The sequence below is a fragment of the Pezoporus flaviventris genome, unplaced genomic scaffold (assembly GCF_033815535.1).
Source record: "Pezoporus flaviventris isolate CSIRO_AGI_PZ_B2104156 unplaced genomic scaffold, CSIRO_AGI_Pfla_v1 ptg000006l, whole genome shotgun sequence".
Classification (NCBI taxonomy): Eukaryota; Metazoa; Chordata; class Aves; order Psittaciformes; family Psittacidae; genus Pezoporus; species Pezoporus flaviventris.
The window spans coordinates 202,915-227,389 of NW_026892554.1; the positions used below are offsets into that span (position 1 = coordinate 202,915).

The window sequence follows — 24,475 nt, forward strand, 5'->3', positions numbered from 1 at the left end:
GCCACTGCCTCCATTTTTCTTTCCAAGATGGCGCTCGCGAGCGTGGTGCGGGCGGAGGCTCCGCTCCCGTCCCGTTCCCTCCTCGCGGGGCTCTTTAATTTTATAATTGCTGAACACGGGAATTCTGTTCTGGCAAATCTGAGTTTCAGAGAATATTCTCCTGCCATCTGGGAAAACCCGACAAAGCCCTGACAAGCACAGAACCGTTTAGCACAGTTCAGACCAGTTAAGTATACCCCAAACCAGTTTAGCCCAGTTCAGACCGCTCCAGCCCACTTTAGCCCAGTTCAGACTGGCTTGCTTCAGTTCAGACCAGTTTAACCCAGCTCAGCCCAGTTAAGGTGGGTTTAGCCCAGTTCAGACCAATATAGCCCAACACAGCACAGTTTGGAGCAGTTTAGCCCAGTTCAGACCAGTCCAGCCCAGTTTACCTCCCTTCAGACACTTCACCCCAGTTCAGCCCAGCCCACTTTAGCCCTGTCCAGCCAATTCCAGCTCACTTTAGCCCACTTTAGCCTAGCACAGCCAACTTCAGCACAGTCCATTCCCGTTTAGCCCACCCCAGCCCACTTCAGCCCATGACTATTAGGTGTTTGCTCTTTGACCCTTAACCACTAAATTTTGAGCTTTGAAATTTTTTTACCTGCCATTGCATTTATTACCTTTGACCTCTGAATTTTTATACTTGACCTATGATCCCTGAAATGTGACCTGTGACCCTTGACTGTTAATCTGCCTGTTGGCTTTGATCTTCGAGCTTGGCCACAAATCCATGACCTTTTAGCCTTGACCTTTAAGTGTTGCCCTTTGACCTACTGCCTTTGACCCTTGCCCATTGAGTCTTATCTTTGACCACCTAGACATTGCCCTGGTGACCTTTTTGCACCAGACCTTTGGCCCCTGAACTCAATCTTTGATCTGGCCCTTGACCATTAAACGTTTATCTTTGCCCTCATGAACTCTGACCTGCGGTTTTTCTTTTACTCCTGGCCTTTTGACCCCTGATCTTTGACCTATGGGGGTGGCTTGGGTAGGGGCACGGTCAGGGCTCTGGGTGGGGTTAGCAAAGGGCCGGGGGTGTATCCAGGCTGGGGTCATGCACCCAGGACGGCGGGGCCATCTCCTTGGCAAGGAATGGGGCCGTGACCAGGGTGGGACTGGGGGCGTGGCCAGGGTGGGATGCGGTCTGCATTGGGGGTGGGTCCAGGTGAGGTGTGGGCGGAGCCTCAATGGAGCTGAGGCAGGCGTCACTGCAGGGGGCGGGGACTCAGCAGAGTGCCTTAGATGGGGCTGGGGGGTTTCGACCCCTGCAGGTTGAAGAAAGTATTTGCTTCTGAGAGAACTACAGAAAAGTTATCCTGAAGCATGTCATCATTTCAAATACTGCAAGTATCTTTAATGAGGAAAAAAAAAGCTAAGCTGAAATAGCACGGAGTACAGCAGAGATAAAGCGGTTCAATTAAACTCGGTAATCTGAAGAACACTAGTGACCTGTGAGTAACTTCAAATCTGCAATTAAGAGATACGTCCCTTCTATTTTTAAAAAAACACCTCTTAATAAATTGGTGGAGAGCTGGAGCAGCCGCTGAAGTTAAAGGTCAAGTTTTTCTTGGAGAAACCACCAAAGCAAGTGTCCATTTTTACTAGATGCAGCTGAACAGGCAGCACGACCCCCATGGTGGGGAAGGAAACCCAACAAAAACCCCTAACAAAACCAAAGGAGTAAAAAATATGGGAACTTGAGCATAGCTAGAAATGTTTAACTTTATAAAAGCTAACCTATTTTAAATAGTCTTCTTCCTTAGACAAGCCTGCAGGTAGAGCCTAACATACTGCATCAGATACAGATACACAGAACATTGCTCTAAACTGGAAAGAAGTTATTTTTACATTTCAAATACTTCACAAGCAACATTAAAAGTTAACATGTCTCACAAAAAATTAAAATTTTCAGATTTCCTTCCCCAAAAGGCTTCTTTTCATCCGTAAGTACTAGTAAATACATCCCACGGTCCCTCTATTTAAGGGGCCATATGTAAATGAGTGTGATAAAACAGAAACAAATCAAGAAAAAAAGACATGCTAAAGTTATTCTATGTGGCTATAGTAAATAGTCACAAATAATTCAGTGACCATTTATGACCATTAATGATATCCCAGACCACAGTGGTTCCATCTGGTGAACTGGCCACCACCACCACAAGCTACAAAACCAATGGGTAAGATGGGCCTTGACCATTTCTTAATCTGGTCATCACTGTTGAGAATAATGTCCAAATACAATCCACAGCCCTTTTTTGCTTTCAGGAAGAGGCAAACCAACAGCTGTACAGTTCTGGCTTTCTCTTCACACAGGCAACAAAAATTCAAACCTCACAAAGCACATTATTAGGCAAATAAAGCATCCATATGCCCTAAGTATACTCTTATATTAGTTTAATCCCCAGCACCACATAAAAATACATTCTAAATTAACTACTCTTCAGGGGACCTTTAAAGATTATAAATAAACAAAAAACCAACTCTTTGCAGACTCAATGAGAGTTGTTAATTTGCAAGAGGTTCTCAGTCCTCCTTCGTGATACATCTGATATATTTGAGCATGGCATCTGCATATACTGATACATAGCTACATCACACTATAACTGTGCATGCAGATTTCTATTCATCTCCCCTTTCACAGACTTGCTGGCAGAGGACAGTTACTTCCCATAGAATTTCTTATTCAGAAGAAAGATCAGAAGGTTGACATTCACTTTTGCTCTGTCAAACAACTTCATGACTGCAACGCCTTCGTACTGCAGCTGCAAAAGATCCTGCCAAAGAGAATACCTTTGTGAGCAAGGAATCCTCAAGAGCTTATAGAGAATACGATACTCTCTGGTAACAGTAGCTTTTTGAGGAACATGTATCACAAAGTATACGGCATAAGATCAAAAAACTAGAGATTTATTAAAGATCCACTCATACTGCATGAAAAATAAAGTAGTTCTAAGACATCCAAGATCTAAATTTTTAATCTGTTTTATATTAAAGAAACAAACAAACAACAAGAAAAAAAAAAGGGCAGAAATAGAAGACCATTCTTAAAAAGGCCAATTTCAGATCTAGCCATCTCCATGCTTTTCATTTCCACAATACCCATAAAGTCGTAACATTTAGAAAGGTTCTCCTATATGTCTAACTATATTATCTACCCATGAAACATTGCAACACTCCACAGTGTCGCTTTCTAAAAAGCTTAGTTGCGTCTGGTCTCAGCAAGGTGGTTTGGAGCACTGCAACCTGGGGCAGAGAAAGTCACACCACCTGTTAGCACTACGTACACAATGCCAATTCAGTCTCTTGGGTGTTTCGGTAGGGAGTATTTTTAGTTACTTTGTTCTTGTCAGCAATGCACTTGACAGAGCAATAGGACTCCCTGCACTGATTTATCTCAGCAATGAATTTCTTTCAGCAAGCCCCCTACGGAACAATGTACACTGAAGGCGGCGTTCAGGTTGTGCAGAGAAACTTTATATGCAATCCAAAATCCAAATCTATCTCCTGCAATTGTCCAGCCTGGGTGACACCAGAGTAAACAATCATAAAGCCATTTCTGCTGCTTTCTGTAAAAATTCTGGTAAGGGCAATATAAGTTTTTTGATGCCACCATTAATGCTGTACTTGGATGACCAATGGCAGTTTCCTCATCGCTGGCCTCTCAATCATAAAATCAACTGGGTTGAAAAAACATTTAAGTTCAAGTCCAACCATCACCCCAGCACTGTCAAGGCCATCACTAAACCATGTCACTGAGGGCCTCATCTACACGTTGGGGTTTTTTTAACATTTCCAGGAATAGTGATTCCACCACTGCCCTGGGCAGCCTGTTCCAATGTCTTAGCACCCCCCCATTGAAGAAATTGTTCCTAATATCCAGTGTAAGTCTGGCTTCTTTTTCTGAAAAACAGCGCTAAAAAGGCATAGTGGTATAGCAACACCTGTGTCCAAAGAGCAAGTGACCATGGGTACCCCATGAACCAAGAAATTCATGACCAGGTAGGGACCAGAATGAACTAGGGGAGTCCTGAGAGCACACAAATGGCATGTGTGAGACAACTGTCCCTCACAGCAGCCAGTTAGGTCACACAGACTTAACAACAATTCAAGGTGCTCCTACACACAACCTGTTACAAGACCTCTGCGGCATCCACAATTAACAAACCCAACAATGCCTAAGCTGGAAAGGGGATATGCAAGGCAAAAGTAGATTAAGAAAACAGAGACACCAGGCATAACAGTGCTGGCATGGGAGAGGATCAGGGAACCATCTGGGAGAAGGTCAGTCAGTGCCTGTTTTGGTAGCCTGGCCTAAGTAAAGGCTGAGGACTCCCAAGAACTGCACAGTTGAAGAAACTGTTCAGTGTAGTGTGGCAGGAAGAATACCAACACATGATGTGGCTGAAGCCACCGCACCCAGGCCCAGCTGATCTCTCTGCTGTAGCAGAAACTTGTTGAAAATGCATGTGTTAGTTTTGTGTGCAAATGTAACTAGGAGCACAGACTGAAATGAGGCTTTCATTAGTAAAGAAACAAGAGTAGTCTGAATCCCACATATCTGTGTTGCATCTGTTTGTTTCACCTGCAACAGATCAGTTGGTTTTGAGAGCATTTTTCAGACTGTTCAGGCAGAAAACGTGATTTTTATTTTGATGAAGAGCCTGGCAAGTGAAGCTTACATGCCACTAATAGGACAGTTCTTACCTGATAATGTAACATAAAGGTTTCCATCTGTACCCCCATGAATTTTGCCTTTATCTCGAAATCTCCTACTTCTTCTGTTGGACTGATTTCAAATATCACATTTTTAAACCTATGAAATTTGAGAAATCAAAACCCACAGTTCATTACTGAACATGTATTTCCTAATGAAATAGGGAGAGAATATACAAGATGAAATGTGAAAATAGATTTCTAAGAATTATATTCTTATGTTCTATACTCCCATTGGGAATGAGAGTCTAAAAGCTGACCAGACTCAATATAACAATGAACAGAAGCCTTCCAGATTCTGTGTCCAGTGGATCACACCTTCACGCACGCACAGTTGGAAATTTAGCCCATGCGGTCTAAACAGCCTACTTCAGTACTGCACATCCATGCCTTATTTAGTGCATGTACAAAAATATGATCCTACGATGAAAAAAAATTCTAGTAAACAGGCAACTTCCTTATATTCCACAGAAGATACACTTAGTTCTCAAGGTCAGCAAGCTATAGCTGGACAAACTAAAGCTACCATCAAGTTGATTTTTCAGCAGTGAGTGCTATTAACTATAGTAGCAATTCAACCAAGGAGGTGCCCTTTCATGACTGGGGGGGTGGCAGGAAAGCGGCAGGTAGGAAGATGTCACATTTAAATCCCATACTTCTCAACCAAAGCCCCACTTTGCTTCCACCACCAAAGAGGAAAAAACAAAACAAAACAAAACCAAACAAACAAGGGGGGGGGGGGGGGGGGGGGGGCAGGGGAGAACTGGGAAGCGATAAAGCGATCACTGAGCAAAGCGTCTTTGGCCTGAGGGATGCCAGCCTAGACTGCAGAAAACAATTAAAACAATTTCTTCAGCTTTAGTAACTAAGTCTACAACAATGCTAAATTCCAGGAACAAAACCACGAGACAACCTGTCACAATTTCAAACATATCTCAGAGCTTCTGTTCTCAATGGCCAGCACCTAAACCAGTTCAAAGAGACAAGAATTTGATGTACTCATTTTCCTCTGAGAGGCTTACTCAGCTTTAAAGCGTTTTAAAAAGATACTCACTGGTTACTTTGCAGGTCCTCAATCTCCAAAAGCACTCCCTTCTCATGAAGTCGAGCTGCTGTGTATTTTAGAGAAATCTTTTTACTGTTTTTGCCTTTCATTTCCCGAGGCTTCTTAGAAACTCTGGAAAAACCAAACCAGCCAAAAAAAAAAAAAAAATCAAAACCAAAAGAAACCAAAAACCCCAAGACTATCAGTCAAACAAGTGAAGAGATTTTAGACAGCAAACATTTAATCTATTTGGATGAGAGGATAGAACCAGTATAGCTGATCAATGGTGACTAACACAGCTGATAAAAACACCAACCCCTTTCCTCGCCCCCCAAATATAACCACATGGTACTTCACAAAAAGCAGTACCACCTATCATTAGGCAAAAGGGGATTTGGTGACAACTGAAATGCAGAAGTCTGAGATTACTCTACAGCTTTCCTGCCTTAGTTTCCACTGGCAGCTGCTCTTCCCAGATCCCCCTGGGGAGGAGGATGCTTCTTCCCTTCTGCACCTGTACTTCCCCCTCACCTCCTCCCCCCACCTTTTTGGGACAAAAAGAACAATTAGCAACCAATGATTTCCTTGTAGTAACTGTCATTTTTATTCTCTTCCTACATGACGACAGGACAGACTGACTGAGCAGCACATGCATTATCTGAACCATCTGCTTCATTCCCTCTGGACACTCTACACTCCCCTCTCCCAGAGGGATCAAAATGCTTGCAAGTATGTCTTTCTGACCCCATTCAGGCACTGCCCTCCACCCGTATTTGTCCAGCACTGCCAAGACCCTTTCCCTATAACTATCACTGCAGCAAAGAGCTTGGCAAAGATCCTTTGAGCAGATGGCATTATAATTCTTCCTAGCAACAACCTACATGTGTTTCCTGCAGAAAGCACTTCTATAACCACAGCATGGTTTCCGAGACACTTACTTGCCCTTGCTGGCCAGGTTATCCAAGCAGGTTTTGATGTAGCTTTTGTAATAATCCACTTGTTCCCCATAAAAAGTAGCTTTGGAGTTCAAGGCACTGTATGTCTGCTGCAGTTTCACCAGCTCTGCCTTTCTTCTCTGACGGTATCTACGCTGATTTCGGATATCCTACACCACAAAGACGAGCAGAGACTTAACAGTCATTTGAACTCTCCAGTTGCTCAAGCCCACAACCAAGACTGTCTGAAACACACCGCCTAATTGCTTAGTCTTGCTTCATGCTACAAGATGGAGCTCTCAGTTGCATTTGCCCCAGTTGAACTGTCACCACTTCTCTGCGTTGACTATTTTTGGAACTAACCAAGTATACAAGCAGTTTATTTGAACTTTTTGTTGCTTTCTCAAACTCCAATGCTGTCCTAGTTACAATGACTAGAGTGGGCACCAACAGTACGTGATTTAAAGGAAGGAAGCAATTTTTGCCACCTCTGGGTAGGAAAAGTATCTTATAAATCACAGAAGTGCACAGACTTTCTTATCTTTCTTTACTAGTCAGGCACCTGTAGATGTACATTACCTTAACACAGGAACAAATACATCATGTGCTGAAGTCAGTATGTATCCAAAATCCGAAAATAGTGAGTTAATGACAGTACAATTAATTGTAAGTGGATCTGCAGAGGTGATGTTTATTCACTTCACACATACAACATTTCCCAAATAGCTTTTTGGTAAACATGTGATATAAAATACACTGTTATTTTTATTTAAACACCTAAAAGATAAAAGAGGGATCTGATAGAAAATCACAAAAGTGATCTAATACTGTTGTATGCCGCTACGGTGACAGTTACAGCATCTTTTTAGGCAAAACTTCCTTGTGTGAAGAAGTACGCAGAGACCCTGTTTAAATTACTTGAACGGAACAACAAAAAAAAAAAAAAGTCACACCAGGACTTCCTCTCCAAGCCAGGAAGCTTTTTCTTAAGGTGCCTGAGATTCTGGCAACACAATCAGTTTAGAAAACTCAAACATCCTATAAATATAAAGGACTTCCAAATGCCAAGAAGTGGGAACACTGTGGCAAAAGGTAGAGGCTTCACGCCTCTAAATTACTACTACAGAACTTCTCCTGAAAACTCAATGCCAGTTTCACAACACTGCAAACTGTGGGAAAACTTCACTGTGACCACTAGGAAACCACAAATGGGAATACCTTTGCAATGTCATTGATTAGTTCCTGGTATTTATTTTTAGCATTTACGGTCCCCAGTTCTGTCAATTTCTTCAGGCCTGTCTTAATTTTATCTTTCTTTCCTTGAAGATTTAAGTTGCCATCTTCCTTCACAGACAGAGTTTTTTTCATCTTATCAGGAGCTTTAGCATCACGAATGGCCCGTTTCTGCATCGCCCTCTGATGCTCCGCTTCCTAGAAAAAGAGAGCAAAGAAACTACAAGTTCATAAGCAGATCAATTTTAACGTGACAAAGAACTAGAAACAGATTTTTCTGACCTCCAGCACAATATATAATAGGAATTTTGCTTGGTCATTTCCATAATGACTTAATTGAATCCATGTTCGAAGAGCACATTCCATGTACAGGAAGAGCAGAAGCCTACCTGCCATTTAAAACAGCTGTCTAGATAAACAGTTTCTAGAAACTACCAGAGAGGTAAGGTTCAGACATACAATTTATGTCCATTGTATTCCCTCATTATTGCTACACTTCGCTTCAACATCAGTGGAGTCAGCTTCACTGTAATACATAAATGCAGATTCCTAACACCCACATGTATCTGGACAGATGACTATCTCCTAATCTAAAGAGAATGCAGGTAAACAACTTCATACTTGCTCTGAGGTAGCTGGAGTTCCCAAGATTTCAGTCAGCGTCTCCCCTGGTTGGAAGCGGATTACATCAACGATTAAACGTTTTGTGCTGCAAAGAAATCAAGGAGAATAGGAGAAAAAGCTTTAAACTAAAAGACTTTAAATACTGTTCTGTTCTTCAAATAATACCAACATTACCAGTTTACCTAAAGTCAGATTATCACTGGATGCACACTTACGTGCCATAGGCTAGACCAAACCAGATCCCCGAGAAGCACTTTACTTTGACAGTTTCTGAGAAACAGGTCCCCTAAAAGGTTCATCTACATAATACACAGGATTTGCTCCCCAGTGCCCTGTCAAACAACAAGTATGTCACCCCATATATTCCAAGGCAGCCCCAGTACTGCCATGTGGACCACAGAAACAGCAATTCCAAGGTGAAAGGTAAAGCAGGTCCATCCATCAAATCCATGCCTTTCCTGTTTAGAGACAGGGATGCCATGCGAGACAGTGTCAAATGCCTTGCACAAGCCCAAGTGGATGACACAATCAACTCTTCCCTTATCCATCGTTACAATGCTGTGGCCCCACTGTAGAAGGCCGCCAAATTCGTCAGGCACAATTTGCCCTTCGTGAAGCTGGCTGTTGCAAATCACCTTCTTATTGTCCATGTGCCTTAGCATAGCTTCCAGGGGGATCTGCTCCATGATCTTGCCAGGCACTGAGGTGAGACTGACTGGCCTATAGTTCCCTGGGTCTTCCTTGTTTCTCTCAAAAAGAGCGGGTTATATTTCCCCTTTTCCAGTCAGCAGGAACTTCAGACAGCCACAGCTTCTCAAATATGGTGGATAATGGCTTGGCAACTTCATCCTCCACCTCCCTCAGGACCTGCAGACACATCTCGTCAGGTCCCAGGGACCTGAGCACCTTCAGGTTGCTCAGACGGTCTCCCACCTGATCCTCTCCTACTGCAGGCAGTTCCTCACTCTCCCAGTCCCTGCCATGCCTTCTGTGACTGGGCAGCGGCCGGCACTTTTGCTGGTGAAGACCAATGCAAAACAAGTCCCCAAGTGCATTGGCCTTCTCTATGTCCCAGGTAACCAGGTCTCCTGTGTCCTTATGGACTTGTGTGCTCACAATTCCCTCATCTTTCTTTTATCCCCAGTGTATCTACAGAAGTTTTCCTGTTGCCCTTAATGTCCCTGCTTAGACTGAGTTCTGTCAGGGCTAATAGGTATTAGTCTAATAACACATCTATTTTCAAAAACATTATTTTCATCTATTAAGAGGTTTGAAGGACAGCAAGTGCAGAGCGAAGGAGACCACATCATAAACCAAGAGCAGCAACAGCATAAAGAAATTAATGCTGCAGGAGCTAGCAAACTTAGCAGCAGAGTGTTATTCACATATATGAGACATTTACTTACCCTTAACTTTCCCATATATTGCATGTATTCTATTGAAAACATTGCACAGGACATTATATAAGCAACACAAAGACTGAATCATCTAAGTTTTACATTAATAGACCTGAGAGTTAAAACTCCATTGTGAGGATCAATATGGATTATTTAAGATGGTATTTACAAATTATTCACAAGCAGGCAAATCCAACTGCTGCTGTCACTCTCTCGCATCTAGGAAATTTCCCCCTTCAGAACCGTCCAAAACAGACTTTTAAAGAATGACAAATTTAACAGTGATGAAGAACTAACAGGAACAAATTTGACAGCTGCAGCACTGAAAGCTCAGTGTACGTGGAGGAAAAGTCCCACATTTGTTTAAATTACACTTGCTTATTTTCACATGCAAATTAACTGTGAAAATTCAGGTTCCTCATTCTCTTGAGAGACCAGACAGTTACTCCTTACTTACTTCAACAGAATAGTCCTCGCATCCATCTCTGCATTCTCATCACCAGGAACATCAAATTTATTGGTGAGTGTAAGAGAAACCTCAGTCTTTGCTAGCATTTCCCTGCTGGGGTCATTAACGTTGCCAGACCCTTCTCCTGCCAAGCAGAAAGAGTTTATAGATTAAATTGTATTTTTTACATCATTGACTACAAGAGATTTGTGATTTTTCCCATCATAACAGATCACAGGAAAACTACAGTTTCCTACTTTCAAAAGGATGCTTTAAAAGCCAACACCAAATTTGAAAATCATCATCTTGAGTATGTTGCAAACTTTTTCTTCACAAACCTGAAAGAATACAGTGGCCAGAAAGGCACAACAAAATCACTAGCTTGTATGCCTTAAAGACATCCGTGCATTCCACACTGTATTTCAGCATTTCACTCTACTGAAAAAAGTAGCTGACCTGTCAAAAATACTTTATAAATAAAAACATGACCATGCCTCTATGACCATGTCCTCATTAGAATGAATTTTCCAAGCTAAGAGTGAAGCCCTTGTTGGCAACTAAGCTTGTCACCTTCTATTAAACAGAGTAAGCTATCTAGTCAAAAGGAAATTTTCTTCCCCTAATTGTTCTGAACTTTCATCAGAACAGCTGTTAGGATGCTTCCCCTCCTGCCTCTTTTTTAAAGGGCTGCAGGAAGATTAAACTCTGATGTATTAACCACATCAACACAATACATACAGAAGAAACGAAATGGGGAACGAGGGTAAGTACTAGTTAAACTCAAGGTCTAGTAGATTCAATCAGATAACACTTCTCATGTTCTGTTCTTTCCAAGTACTTTGAAGAAAGCATGCTAGCAATCACTCCCTTAAAAGCTTCCAATCTATCTCAGACAATTTCAAGATATGTATTTTGCTGCCGAAGCATCCTCTCAAAAAACTCTTACCACCACCCTCCCCCACCCCAGATTCTGCAGTTTATAAATAGCTGCTACATAGAAACCAAGAAATGATAAAGGCTTGTGCAATTTTCCAGTGTTTGCTGGCTCAGTGAACAATGGCTCAGGTGTTTAGAAAACTTCCAGAGATTAGTGAAGTCAGTTACTTCCTCCCCCAGCTACACGAGGATAAAGTTCTTACTGTATAGAAAAACAAACTTTGAAGGAGGGGGAAAAAAGGTATTTGTCCATATACCAACAATCCCTATAGGGACACACACCATTTAATACACTTATTACCACTCCAAAAGATCTCCACAACAGAGGACAGACCTTTTCAAACAAGCTGGGACACACACACAAGCAGAAAAGGCTCCAGCATACCAGAATGAAGAAAACATGTCAAAATATCCATCCATCTTCAAGAAAATTCTGGAGTGGGGTGAGGTGAGGGGCATGGGGAGAAGACAAAGAATCCCCACTTTTTTCAGGGTAACAAATTCCACAGTCAGAGGGCATACACTACAACAAATCTACTGCTGCTTTTCAGAGCACATCCTCCCAATGACCTGTGATGATCCCTTACATAGTTTCTTTACTGCACTTCAAATCATTTAAGGTAATATTACATATGCTGAAGTACAATAAACTAGACCACCTATTAAGGACTCAATTGTAGGAACCTCTCCGAGATCGTCCAGCAGCTCATGAATTGGATCATTGTGCTCAGGAGCAATCGCATCTTGATGGTCTAAGAGCAACTAAATGAACATAAAAGAACACTTACATTGTTAACTGTACATCCTTTTCTACACGGTAAAATAACATTACTTTGAGCTGGTATCTTTTAGAAAAGATCTTATTTCACTGAACTTCAAAGCAGCAATATCAACATTCAAAGCTATGCCAATATCACATACTCAAATACTTTAAAATGAAACTTAGAGAAGCCACAAGCAAATTACTTAATTCTATAAACCAACAAGCTTTTGCACACTATGCTCGAAAGATAACTTTTTGCCTTGTATTTGGTAACTTAGCATTTCAGCCAGAAGCAGCATTTTCAGAGCAACTGTGACCACTTATATAAGGACCAACTGTATACTTACAGTGTGCGTATTGATGATTTCACCAATAGAAATATAAATAACTGGTTTAGTGAGAGTCACCAAGTCAGAATATTCATCAATATTAAATTTATCCTGCAATTCTGGAACCTCACAGGCAGACTGAAAAAAACGCCTTCAGAAAAGAGGAGGAGAAAAGAAGAACCAGTATGAGCCTGAGTGTCATGTGATGCATCAAGAACATTAACTCCCTCTGAAAATCCCAAGTGTAGTCTCTCTTTACGGCACATTACCACATACTATAGTTTGTCAGCTCTAGTCTAACACATCAGAAATAACATAGTAAATTAAATTGCTGATACTGGCTGGCTCATTGACACCAGCTCATTTTCAGCATTCACAGAACTGGTCTATGGCTCTGGTGAGCTTGTTCACACATCTTCCTGCCCGCAGTGCAGTAACACCCCTTGCTCCCAGCAATCTCTACTTTTCTTCCAAAACATGAGGCATATGATGACAATTTTTGAACAAAAGCTTACTTCAGCTATATGAACATCTAAATGCCCAACTGCTTCATTCTTCAGCAACACTGGGTTTTCATGAGAAGCCAGGATTCATATGGGACAGAATAGTTTATGTCCAGTCTAGCTGCCCACATTTAAGTATTACAATAAGCACGTGCAAAACCAACCTTTATTCTGGAAACTCCCAAGTCAAAATACTTGACTTCTCAATCTCACTAACATACAACGTATCATTCATAAATCCCAGGCACATTTTATCTGCCTTTGTCACTGATGTTTATGCCACTTTGGAGTAAAATCTCTTAGATTTATAATACTTAAAATGTATAATAATCCCTTTTTACTTGCAATTTTTCCCTCTGCCAAACTTCTCAACTTAATTAGCTAAGGTCTTCTACCTGAATTTTTGATATGACTGCAACAGGTATTCATTAATAACGCTGAGGTGTGCATTATCTCCCATGAACATCTTATTGGACGCAGCATGCTGCAACATCTTTGCAATGGAACCGAGGTTTCTGCGTTGATCGGTAGTCAGCTGACCTCCAGCTGAAAGATCGATGATGTCAAATGCATCTGGTGCGACGATGGCTGGATTCATGTAGCGGTAATAGAGCAAGTTGCCAACAATCTGGGAAAAGTTGAGTAGAGAAGAAACACTTTAAGAAACAACGGTATAGGACCCAACTGAATTTTATTTAAACTACTCTGATAAATTGTTTTCTTGGAAGCCAGAGACCTCTTCCAGGGTAAAGGTTCTGCTGTGTTGCTGTGTATAAGCACACACTGTCCCAAAGAATCTAGTGTCAAAATAAATAAATAAAATCTAAAAAAAACCACAACAAAACAACAAAACCAAAGCATTAAGACTCAAAAGGATGGTCAAACAGTCAACACCAAGAGGGAAGACTGAGCACTACTAGTCGAAGGACAACACAGCAGCAGATACTCCTGTGTATAAATCCTATGCATAAAGATTTAAAACTTCAACTTATTAAAAGAAAAATGTACGGACACAAGACATTACAAACCTACCAATGGACTGCCCATATGAGCATGAAACTATCAGGGGAATTAAACATAACTGAGTTATTCTAACAGAGAGCTGAACAACCATAGGATAGAAGAACGAGAACAATAGCTGGTTCAAGAACAAGAGCTGATTCTTAGAGAAGCCTGCAGAATTGGCTGCCAACTCTGACAAAGCAAAAACAGTGAGGAAGCATGGCACACCAAGGAGCTGAACTAGGGAAACTACTTTCCATTCCTTCTCCAAAGTCCTTTTCTCTTTCAAAATAATTCTTTGATAAGCCAGGAACATTTTCAGGCACAGACTCCCAGTTAGTAACTCAAACCATATAACCCAGAGGTAAGAAAATCAGAAGCACAGAAGACAAACAGAATCTGATGCTTCAAAATCCAATTTACGTAGCCAAATGTGAGCAGCAATAAACTTCAAGGAACCAAAAATAAAGATGTCACATTATCCATATGCTCACAAATATACTTCTGACCTGTACTTGATATTTTGCCAACAGTAATTCCAGCAATGAAAAGAAATTAACCCAACATGCTGATGTAAAGACAGCTCTCACATCACATGCTCTAGTATTTTCTGGTGGTTCACAGAAATTTGCAGAGGACCTGGTCACTGAATCTCTGCTTTGCCTGCTTGCCACGCAACTTAAACGCACAGAAGAGATCAGGGTCTGAACAAATAGCTGAAAAACAGAGCGAAAAAATCTAGCCATTTCTGAGCAGCCCCAGAAGTTATTAACTGCTTTCATTGAGGTCATGTTTTGTTTCATGCAAGCCCCTGCTCTACTCTCACAGATTATGTCATGGCACAACAGTCAAAGCTGTTTACTGCCAGTAATAAGAAAACACATTGTGCAAAAAACTATTCAAAACTTTCAAAGGTTCAGGGGAGAACAGTAAATGGGTACCCACACGGGCAGCTTTGATTGCAAAAAAAAAAAAAGGAAAGAAAAAAAGATCAAAATCTAAAGTAGTCACTGCATACAACTGCAGCTTTGACTTTCAGGTGGACAGTTACACACTGTTTCCACAAAGATTAGCAAAAAACCGCAGCTTTCCACCTAAATTTACAGATGGAAGAAATTAATTCACCTGCATAGAAAGAATCGGTGTCTCAGAATGGGAAAGCACAGAACTAGAAGAGAGAAGAAAACAGCATTCAGATTGGTAATTATTTTGCAATGAAGCTGAGGCAGAGAAGTTTAAAGAGACAGTGCCAAGTACTCTGAAATCCAAAATTTTATTAACAAACAAATCATTCATTAATATAAAGGCCTTCACAATTACCAAAAGCCATAAACCCGAAGAAATTTCAATGAAAACCCCAAAGTTATACTCATCTGAGAGTGCCTACTATTAGAATCGTAGAATAGTTAGAGATCCTTTAGGTCTGCAAACCTAATGGAATGCAAAATACAAAACTAACTAGACATCATGGGAAATACCTCTCTACATGTTGCTGTCAAAATATCCTAGAGTATTACAGCCAAGGGAATTTGGAATATCAAGATTTTGCATACAGCCTTTTTAGCTTGACACTGTCTCTTTAAGAAATGAACAGCTGGCTGTGACCATATCAGCAAAACCAAGGTTTACTTTCTAGGAGCAAGAGTACCCCAAGTCTAGAAACCTGAACAACCAAATGCCCAAGATATTAAAAGCAAAGAAACAACAACAGGATACCTCCTCCTAACAATGCATTATGTCTCAGATGACATGTATGAAGCTAAAAATCAAAAGCCCAAAGTGAAACATTTTCTAGCTGCAGATAAACTTCATACAAGTCTACATGCGCTCCTCTCCAAACATACAGCTAATATGCTCACCACAGCCAATCTGGCTGACAATTACTCACAAAGGTGTTCAGAGCCTCACCTTCAGAAGCTCATCCTCGCCAGCATCAGGAAACTTCTCATGCAGGGAGTCTTTTAGTACCTTGGCAATGAAACGCATTCCATAACTTTGAGAGAAAAGGGCAAAGAAAAGGTCAAATACGACTGCTAAAAGAATGAACCCACCACCAACTTCTCAGAGATAATACTGTGTTACAGACTCACGGGATTTTGTCCACTGAAATAACAATAGCAGACAGGAACTTGTCTGTCACTGTCCTCATGTTTCTGATTGAGACATCCAGGCGCTTCCTCACCTCTTCATGATTTAGAGCTTGTTCAGGTGTAACATCATATGGCAGTTTGCTATTTGAAAAAGTTAAACATGTGAAGGCAAGCATTCCTCAGTCTAGCATACTTCAAGAATTTCTAGCTCAAGAATTCAAGAATTCTTCAAGAATTCCTAGCTCAACGTGGAAACAAGCTTATATTCACTTGGCTGCCAAGAGCTGTGCATTGCCTCCAGTCAACCTTTTAGTTCACTGGAAGAGCTGAAGGCTTCTTGCTTTTACTTCTACTCTCCCTTGCAAAAGTCACTGAGAGAAGAGGCCCAGCTAACTCATAACTGTACTTTTTACAGCATGCACACATGCACAAGAGCCAAAGTTGTGCATCAGGCTGCAGCTGTACTTCAGGCTGCAAATAAACTAGTGAAAAAGCAAGCTACATATTTGAACAACAAGATAATAAAGGTTTGGATACAAGCTAGAAGCTAGAACAGTATCCATGAAAACCAATTTAAAATGCTATCGGCAGGAAGTAGTGCCTAATGAGTAGTTACGTATTCTTCATCAGCCAAAATTACTGCATAGTGTTCCAGTGAAGATAGACAAATTAAGCAGATAACTCATAAAAGCATGTCTTAAATCTCATATAAAGGCCTGAACACATATATTCGCCTGCGTTTTTAACATACTCAGAATTCTGAACGAGGTGTAGAGCAAGACACGACTGCAAATTGCCTTGAATAGGGAAACTCATTTTGGCTGGTTGCTTGGTCTGGTTTTGTTTGGGTTTTTTTTTAAGTATGCTTAAAATGACCACCACAACAGAATATAATAGAAAGCTCAAGTTCTTGAAAATCATATGTGCTGGAAGAAACCAGAATGATACAAAACCATCTGGCACAATCCAGTTGTCAGCAGTGGCTGATACTAACTTGAAAGACATTAGAATTAAAAGAACTGCACTGTCGTGCTTCTCCTCCAGCAGAATAAGTTTTGTTGGCTTGCAAACAGTATCTAAGTTTGCAGAGGATATATGTGACACGAACAGAGACTGACAGTTCCCAAATACCTTTTCTTACCATGATTTCTTTTAGGTTAGACGGCATCTGATATATAACAATATCAAGTCAACACAAATAAACACCAGAGAGCATCTTTCCATTCCCTAATGAGCTGCTCTTTCAATACCCTCAGTACCATCTCCAGAACATGATCTTTAGTACTCTAGGATGAAAGCCATTTTGAGGAGATGGAAAAGCCAGTATCAGTTGGGACAGATACAAGCAGTGAAGCCAAGGATGATTTGAAATTATTAACCAAGTAGTGCAAAACAGCCAAGCATTATTTAGAAAAAAACACAGTGGGAACAGTTCTTATACCTGGCCTCGCCAGTTTGAGACTCCATTTGGTTAACCCAAGACTTGTAAATATCCACGGGATCAGTTTTGATATTGAGTGATTTGTCATCGATGATTTCCTTCACAACCGGTGCCAGGATCTGCCTCAGGGCATTCTGACCACGGGCACCACGGTTAAAGCTTACCACCATTTTAATAACAGTAGGATTCCCAGTCACAATTTCATGTATTTGGTCTACTTTTGATCTGAAGAAGAAAGAGTCTGTATGAAGTATGAGTTACACATAATTCTGTCACCTTTAGATACATTCTTAGGCATATATCAAACTGTTAAAGAGCACCACCCTCACAAAACAGATGACGGATCTGTACTAAAAATCTCAATACAGCAATGAATTACAACACTGTATAAGAACAATACTGGAACACTTCCCAAGACAGATAAGGCAAGAAACTTATGACCTCTGTTTGGGAATTCCAGTGTCATCTGCCAGTAGTCATCGCAATGACAGCTGCTGCAAATGGAACTGTACATTCTAATTGAATGCCCTGCTCAAAAATACAAAGGAAACACAGCATGTTTTATATAGAGAAGAGAAAAAAATCCAGTAGGTTTCTTCCAGTACTTAAAAAAAAAAAAGCAATCAACAACAAAAACCACTCCCAGTATACCACTGCGTGGAATACAGCAGCAATGAACAAAGTGCTTACATTTTCCTGGACCAGTATTCCAAGCATGAAGGGAAAAAAGTATTTTAGGAAAAAAAAAAATATCATTTAGAAGTTATCTGTTTCAGGGCATATACCATCTTCAGGCTTAAAAAGCATTCCAAAGAATGCTTAAAGACTAGTTCCTCAAAAAATTTATTGCACATTCTTCTTCACAGCAAGTTGTGCAGCTCTGAATCAGAAGGAGCACTGAACTTCTAAGGCCCAACCTATCAAATGAAACATGCCCAAGGATAGCCAGAGTACTAACAGTGACAGTAGACTGAACAATGCCATACAATAAAGTTTTTCAGTTTCAGCCTCCTCATCAGCTTTCAGAAATACAGAAAGCTTAGTGTTAACTTTCTCCCTGTCTTGTAAAGGCTAAGTGTGCAGTTTGCTGGAGGTATGCATAAAAAGACATTGGGGAATTTAGATTAGACTGAATTTTAGGATGATTTTCCATCAAAGTAGCTGCTCTATTGAGCAGTGAAACCTTAACTGCAGTAAAAAGCCCTCATCCTCAATGGACATAATAGATTCTTCTTTTACAGACTATGTTAAGAACAGATATGAAATGGGAACAGGACAATGAAGGGACAAGTTAGCATTATCTGCATATCAGCATGATAGATAATGCGAAAACTGCCTCAATTTAAGAAATTGCCAAAACTGATTCAACAGCAAGAATGTGCTGTATGCTACCACGTACTTGATCTCTTCCTGCAATGCTGTTTGGAAAAGCCGCAACAACAGGTATTCCTCTCTTTGATTGGATGCATAGTTATACAGTGTGAAGATGACAGAATCCATGAACTTTGTGGATTTATTTTGAGGCATCTGAAAAATCAGCTTGGCCAAGTAGGTTGGGTTAGTCTACAACAACAAGAAAAATTGCTTAATGTGCATGTCCACACAGGCCAGTATCACCGAGAACTACAGTGGCTCAAAACTATAGTATGTAAGCAAAGACTGTGCCAAGACATACAAGCCACTATGACAAGAGGTTACCAAGCAGCATTAGAAGCTGCTTACCTGAAGTAAGTAGAACAGATGCTGATAAGCTTCCAGCTTTTCTCGCTTCTCTTTGCTTAAAGCTTTCAAACCTCCCCTTTGTTTATTCAGCATCATCATGTCAGAGAGCTGCTCCTTGTTCTTCTTGGTAAGTTTTTTACTATGAGAAACAACATCCTGGAAAGAAAGAACAGGGACAGATTCCACCCCTAAGTATTTTTTAAACAGACAACACTGGAAAATAGTTGTATCTGAGAACACACTTGTCTTGGATGTGGAGAGGCAGGGCCAAGCAATGGGTGAGGCTATTAAAGTGAAGCATTATTTACTATAGTAGCAATTACTCCAATGACTCTAGGTACATGCGTTGCTTTGTCCCTAACTTCTTGGACTCACCTGAAACCCTTGAAGGGTTGTTACTGCTGCCAAGAGTGACTATCAGAGCTGGCAGCATTCTGAAGATGCTTGAAAATGTTTTCCCTTTTAAACTTGGCTTAAAACCTAAAAATCCCATTTCATACTCAGCTAGCTTGCTACCTCTACATACTCCAACAGCAATGGCACTTTTCACCTATGGCACCAGCCCAAAAGCTGCCTCCTTCCAGATTAATTTCACTATACAAGTTGAGATTTTATACTGAGAGGAGCCTAGTGCAATGCCACCCAGGATGAAAAATAAAAGCCAACCAGAACTTCAGCTTGAAGAAAAGGCAATGCTTCATCAGCAATAGTTTGGGTTTTTTTTTGTGAAATTCATCACATCAGCCAAGTAATAGAGGAGGCTTCCTTTAAACAATAAACACCAAGCAGCATGATCACATCCCCTGCCTTCAAAATCACCCTCCACTGCAGCCTTGCACCATGTCCCCTAAAGAACTACAAAGAAGCAATGAAACAGTTCTCAAAAGCATGCAGACACAATCTGTTGCATTCATTAGGTCAAGACAGTCTGGTGTGTGTTTGCCTGTTTTAGCTTCAGGTCTTGTTTCTTCTCCTCCTACAGTCTTCCTCCTAGGGATACATACTAAATTAGCAGAATGGAGTGAACATACTGGGACTAAAATCTTCAAGTCTGGGGCAATGTTTTCCACTGGGCCTGAGCAACTACATTCAAGGCTAAGAGCTCTCCATGCTGTATTCATCACTGGGCTCAGTTCAATCTGTAGACAGCCTCCCATCAGCACATATCCTACCTGCAGTGTAATTTTGTTTTTCACTAGCAGCCCAATTTTGATGTCCATGAGGTTGAGGTCATTTTCCTGTTGCTGATTGGATCGGATCAAGGTTACCACTTCCTCACGCAGTTTCATTAGCTCAAGCTCCTCCTGAAAATCTTGGTCACTCTGATCAAGCAAGTGGACAAATTTCCGAACCACAGCCATAGGTGGGTTTTCGGCATTAACTAAAAATAGACAAGAAAACATCAGGAGACAGGAAACAGGAGTAAATACATGTTTAAACAGCACATCAAGGAGCAAACAAGCACCACCATATCTAAATAGATTCTGACATTCTGAATTTTTGAATAAAACACAAGAGAAGCACACGGTAAAGAATGAAGTCAGTTACCAGGCTATTGTCCACACAGCCAAAGTTAACTCCAAAACTATGGTTCTGTTTGTCAGCAGCAAAAGCAGCAGCTGGAATCAGGTTTTCCATCACCATCCAGAACCACCTACACTCCACACTGCCCTATCAACCTCATCCCAATCACTCTTTGAAGCTGTCTTGATAGTATAGATCACACTAGCAACATCCCTTGCATATAGGGATTTGAGGCTCCTAAGTTTTATCCTCTAGGCAATACTCACTGAGGGTTTTGTAGTCTTCTCGTGCTTTGTTTGCTCGGATAAAGGCTTGAATTTTTATAACATCATTTATCTAGGATTAAAAAGAAAAGAAAAAGCACTCGACTTCATTCTGGAAATCGTACAAGAGTTAAATGAATTTGGTACCTGACAAGAGAGCCTCTTACGTGGTTTCTGAAATACTGCAGACGATCTCTGTAACGTCTTCTGGCTTGATACATCCTGGTCATTGACTGAATCTGTAGAAGGGTAACCAAGATACTCAGATAAAACCCCCTCCTACAAAAGTTCACTTCCCAAAAGTTTTACCAAAAAGGTCAACAGGGAGTTTTCACTACCTTCACTACTTGGTCCGTTTGTGATTGCAAGTAATCCAAACGGATCTGATATGCCCTCCTCTGCTTGTAGCCACGCCACTGGGACTGAAAACAGAACATCAGCGCACTGACTTTACTTTTGTAATTAAAGAGAAGTAATTACAAATCTGAGTTTCTTTTTGCTCCTCAGCTTCTGACTGTTGTACATGGGGATCATGAGTTTGATGCTGCTGCTGGTGAAAAGAGCGATATATCATTATAAGCCTTGGGAACAGACTCACTGCTACCAATACTTGCAAAAGAAGTTAGGCAAGGGGTTGGACTGCACTTAATGAGCCAGGAGTGGTTTTGCGGGTTTGGTTGTGGTTTGGTTTTCCCCCCAGTATATATGCAGAGCAAATGCTACTTAGGCAGAAACAAACACATATACTACTCAAACGATAAAGGGGTAATAGAGTGCAAAGCATGGATTCCACTTGCACACATTTCATTTACAACACCAGAGAAAGATTTTTTAATTGTTCTCCTGTAAATGCATCCAACCTTGTGCTGAATTTTCCCACCATTTCTTTTAGGTACTCAATCCTCCAAACCCCTGGACAAATTTGAAGAGAAGAATAATCTTACTCAGGAATACAGAAAACCATGTTATTTGTCTTCAATTCATGAGGAATCACAGCAGTAATTTATCACACAGTATTATCACACAAAGACATACAACACACTTCATATTGCCTTATTCCCAAAACACAGAATCTGATAATAAAATGGTAAGTAAATCTTCCTCAAGTATGTTGTTTTTCTCTCTAATTCTGCCTCAGAAGACTGATTAAGTATTACATCGAAAAGTAAATAATATACAAAAACTCCTTGGTAAAAGGAAATGCCTTTAGATAATTTGCAAATTGAGGCAAAGACAAACCATGTGCTTTAACTGTTTGAATTGATCACAAACTGCCAGTAAGTTTGTGTGTAGAAAACAACTGCAGAGAACAAGCTTCTAACATAACCAAAGGATATCACTACCTGAATGCAAGTGATAGCTGGGACCTGCTTCTTCAAAAAATTCATTCTTGAGTTGAATTCCTGGCGAACAAGGTATCCTCGGCAGCAAGCCTGAAGTTTTGTTATCAGGTTCTCATTGGCCAGCCACAACTGCTCTCGGTTATATGCTGCAGTGACTCCAGATATGGTGCTCTGGATTAATTTATAGAATCATAAAATAGTTAGGGTTGGAAAGGACCTTAAGATGATCTAGTTCCAACTCCCCTGCCATAGGCAGGGACATCTCACACTAAAGCACATCACCCAGTGGAGATACGAGAAACAAGATGTTGCATCAGCTTTCCGTCTTATGCTTAAGAGAAACTTCAAGGCTACCTTTCAATAAGCAGCACCACCATGGTCTTGTACCCTTTTACCAGCAGGAGAAATTTTTCTGAAATGGGACAAGGAGTTTTAACGCACATAATATGATAATGCTCAGTGAAATAAATGAATCACTAAGTTTGTTAACATGACTATGGTGTTGAAACATTCTCTCTTAGAAGTGCATTAAGGATGGGAATGGTAGGGACATCAACTTTTCAGAAAACGAGCATGTATTATCTACCCTACCTGTATCTCCTCCCGTGACAGCTGTGTGTCATTTTGCACAAATTCTGCTGGTTCATCCCATCCTCCCTCTTTGGTCCGCAGGTTATGATAATAATGATAGCCTCCTCTCACCCAGTGTTTCACCCATTCACTGCCGTTGCCCCCTAAGAGCAGAAACTGCAGTTTAAGTCTCAAAACCCGACACGTCTTATCTTTCCTGCATACAAACACTATAACTAGGAAATCCACATATAGAGATGCTCCTTCCTCCATGCAAGAGAAGGAAGGTTTCAGAGTCCCTAATGACCTCCCTCATATGAGAGCTACTGAAACAAAATTCTACTAGTGGAGAATGTTCTACTATTCACCTTTTTTTGCCTTTTAACCTTAGTACACAAAGCATCTACAATTGCCACCTGTAACACAAGACTTCTTCCCAGAGGCGTTTTTTTTTTACCCCTGGTTCTGATTCCACATGCAATAATCTTGAAATTATTTCAGTAACAGCTACTTGTGGTTTACCTGCTACCATTTTTCTTCTCTTGACTTCTGATAGCTCTCGCTGATACGTCTCAGCACATTCTGGAGTGACTCCATATAGCCCAACATCCAGGGAACGCAAGGCACTGAGAGTCTGGCTAACATCACCATGGCCTACTGCTTCATTAATGGCCAGAATTCCTAAGGAGACTTTGATAACATAAGGAAGCAGGTTAACCTGGCATTCAGAGGCTCAGTGATGCATAGCAACACAGAACAACAATACCAAGTAAGGCAACATGAACACATACACACGCATCAACTGTAAGTATATACAGAAATATTTTAAGTGTATATAAATACAAACACAATCCACACAATCCGGCAACTTGCAGTAGTACAGAGAAAGGCCTCTTAAGTAAGAAGCGTCCAACCATATGCACTGTATTAAAGCAAAACAAGCGGACAGGTGCCAATGTTGAGTATAATGGAAAATTAAAGAGATTTAGAGCAAATGTAAAAAGAACAATGCAATATTTAAAAAAAAATATTAAAAATGAGCTCTCTGAAATACGTGACCCAGCAAAATGAACAGCCTATGCAGACAAAAGGCCATTAGAGTATCACAAAACGACTCTAAAAACTCTCATGTTTTGTTAAAGAGAAAGCTTCTGCCAGGAAAACAAAACAGCAAACAAACCCCAACAGCCGCAAGTAAAGCAAAGAGCAGTAACTACTTCACTGATTCTAGAGAAAGAAACGACACCATTACAAAGACTGGGATGTAACAATGGGTGGGCCAGTCCACATGCAAACTGTGCTAGGAAGCAAAGGTGGATATCACTGATGTTTAATATTGTCTATATTCAAGATGTGAGGTAGTCTAGAAATACTTAATAGAACCAAAATAAAAGGATGCCACACAAACAAAATATAATTCACACCAGAAAACACTATTTAAATGGTGAACTTTCTCATAACTAACTATCCACCCACAGTCACATACAATTATTTGACAGAGATTTGTCTGGTAACACTGTCATATGCAAAGCTAGAAAAATAGCATATCCCT

At 40.7% G+C, this 24,475-nt stretch overlaps 1 protein-coding gene across 4 annotated transcripts in view; it reads right to left on the reverse strand.

Annotated features, from left to right (window-relative positions):
• Positions 1-1,746: 1,746 nt before the first annotated feature.
• Positions 1,747-24,475, reverse strand: part of IQGAP1 (IQ motif containing GTPase activating protein 1) — a 65,228-nt gene continuing 42,499 nt past the window's right edge. For 3 of the 4 annotated variants that reach the window (XM_061446422.1, XM_061446420.1, XM_061446423.1), the window contains 22 exons: positions 23,446-23,613; positions 22,945-23,087; positions 22,354-22,524; positions 21,349-21,432; positions 21,178-21,249; positions 21,014-21,083; positions 20,396-20,604; positions 19,224-19,379; positions 18,901-19,064; positions 17,502-17,726; positions 16,061-16,201; positions 15,879-15,963; positions 13,364-13,596; positions 12,484-12,616; positions 12,033-12,135; positions 10,447-10,582; positions 8,590-8,677; positions 7,954-8,166; positions 6,739-6,905; positions 5,810-5,932; positions 4,747-4,855; positions 1,747-2,816 (listed from right to left, as the gene is read on the reverse strand). In XM_061446422.1, coding sequence (XP_061302406.1) covers positions 2,703-2,816; positions 4,747-4,855; positions 5,810-5,932; positions 6,739-6,905; positions 7,954-8,166; positions 8,590-8,677; positions 10,447-10,582; positions 12,033-12,135; positions 12,484-12,616; positions 13,364-13,596; positions 15,879-15,963; positions 16,061-16,201; positions 17,502-17,726; positions 18,901-19,064; positions 19,224-19,379; positions 20,396-20,604; positions 21,014-21,083; positions 21,178-21,249; positions 21,349-21,432; positions 22,354-22,524; positions 22,945-23,087; positions 23,446-23,613 — 3,107 coding nt within the window. In that variant the 3' untranslated portion in view covers positions 1,747-2,702. Of the gene's footprint in view, positions 2,817-4,746; positions 4,856-5,809; positions 5,933-6,738; positions 6,906-7,953; positions 8,167-8,589; positions 8,678-10,446; positions 10,583-12,029; positions 12,136-12,483; positions 12,617-13,363; positions 13,597-15,878; positions 15,964-16,060; positions 16,202-17,501; positions 17,727-18,900; positions 19,065-19,223; positions 19,380-20,395; positions 20,605-21,013; positions 21,084-21,177; positions 21,250-21,348; positions 21,433-22,353; positions 22,525-22,944; positions 23,088-23,445; positions 23,614-24,475 lie in introns of all 4 variants that reach the window. The other variant, XM_061446421.1, reaches the window with a different exon arrangement.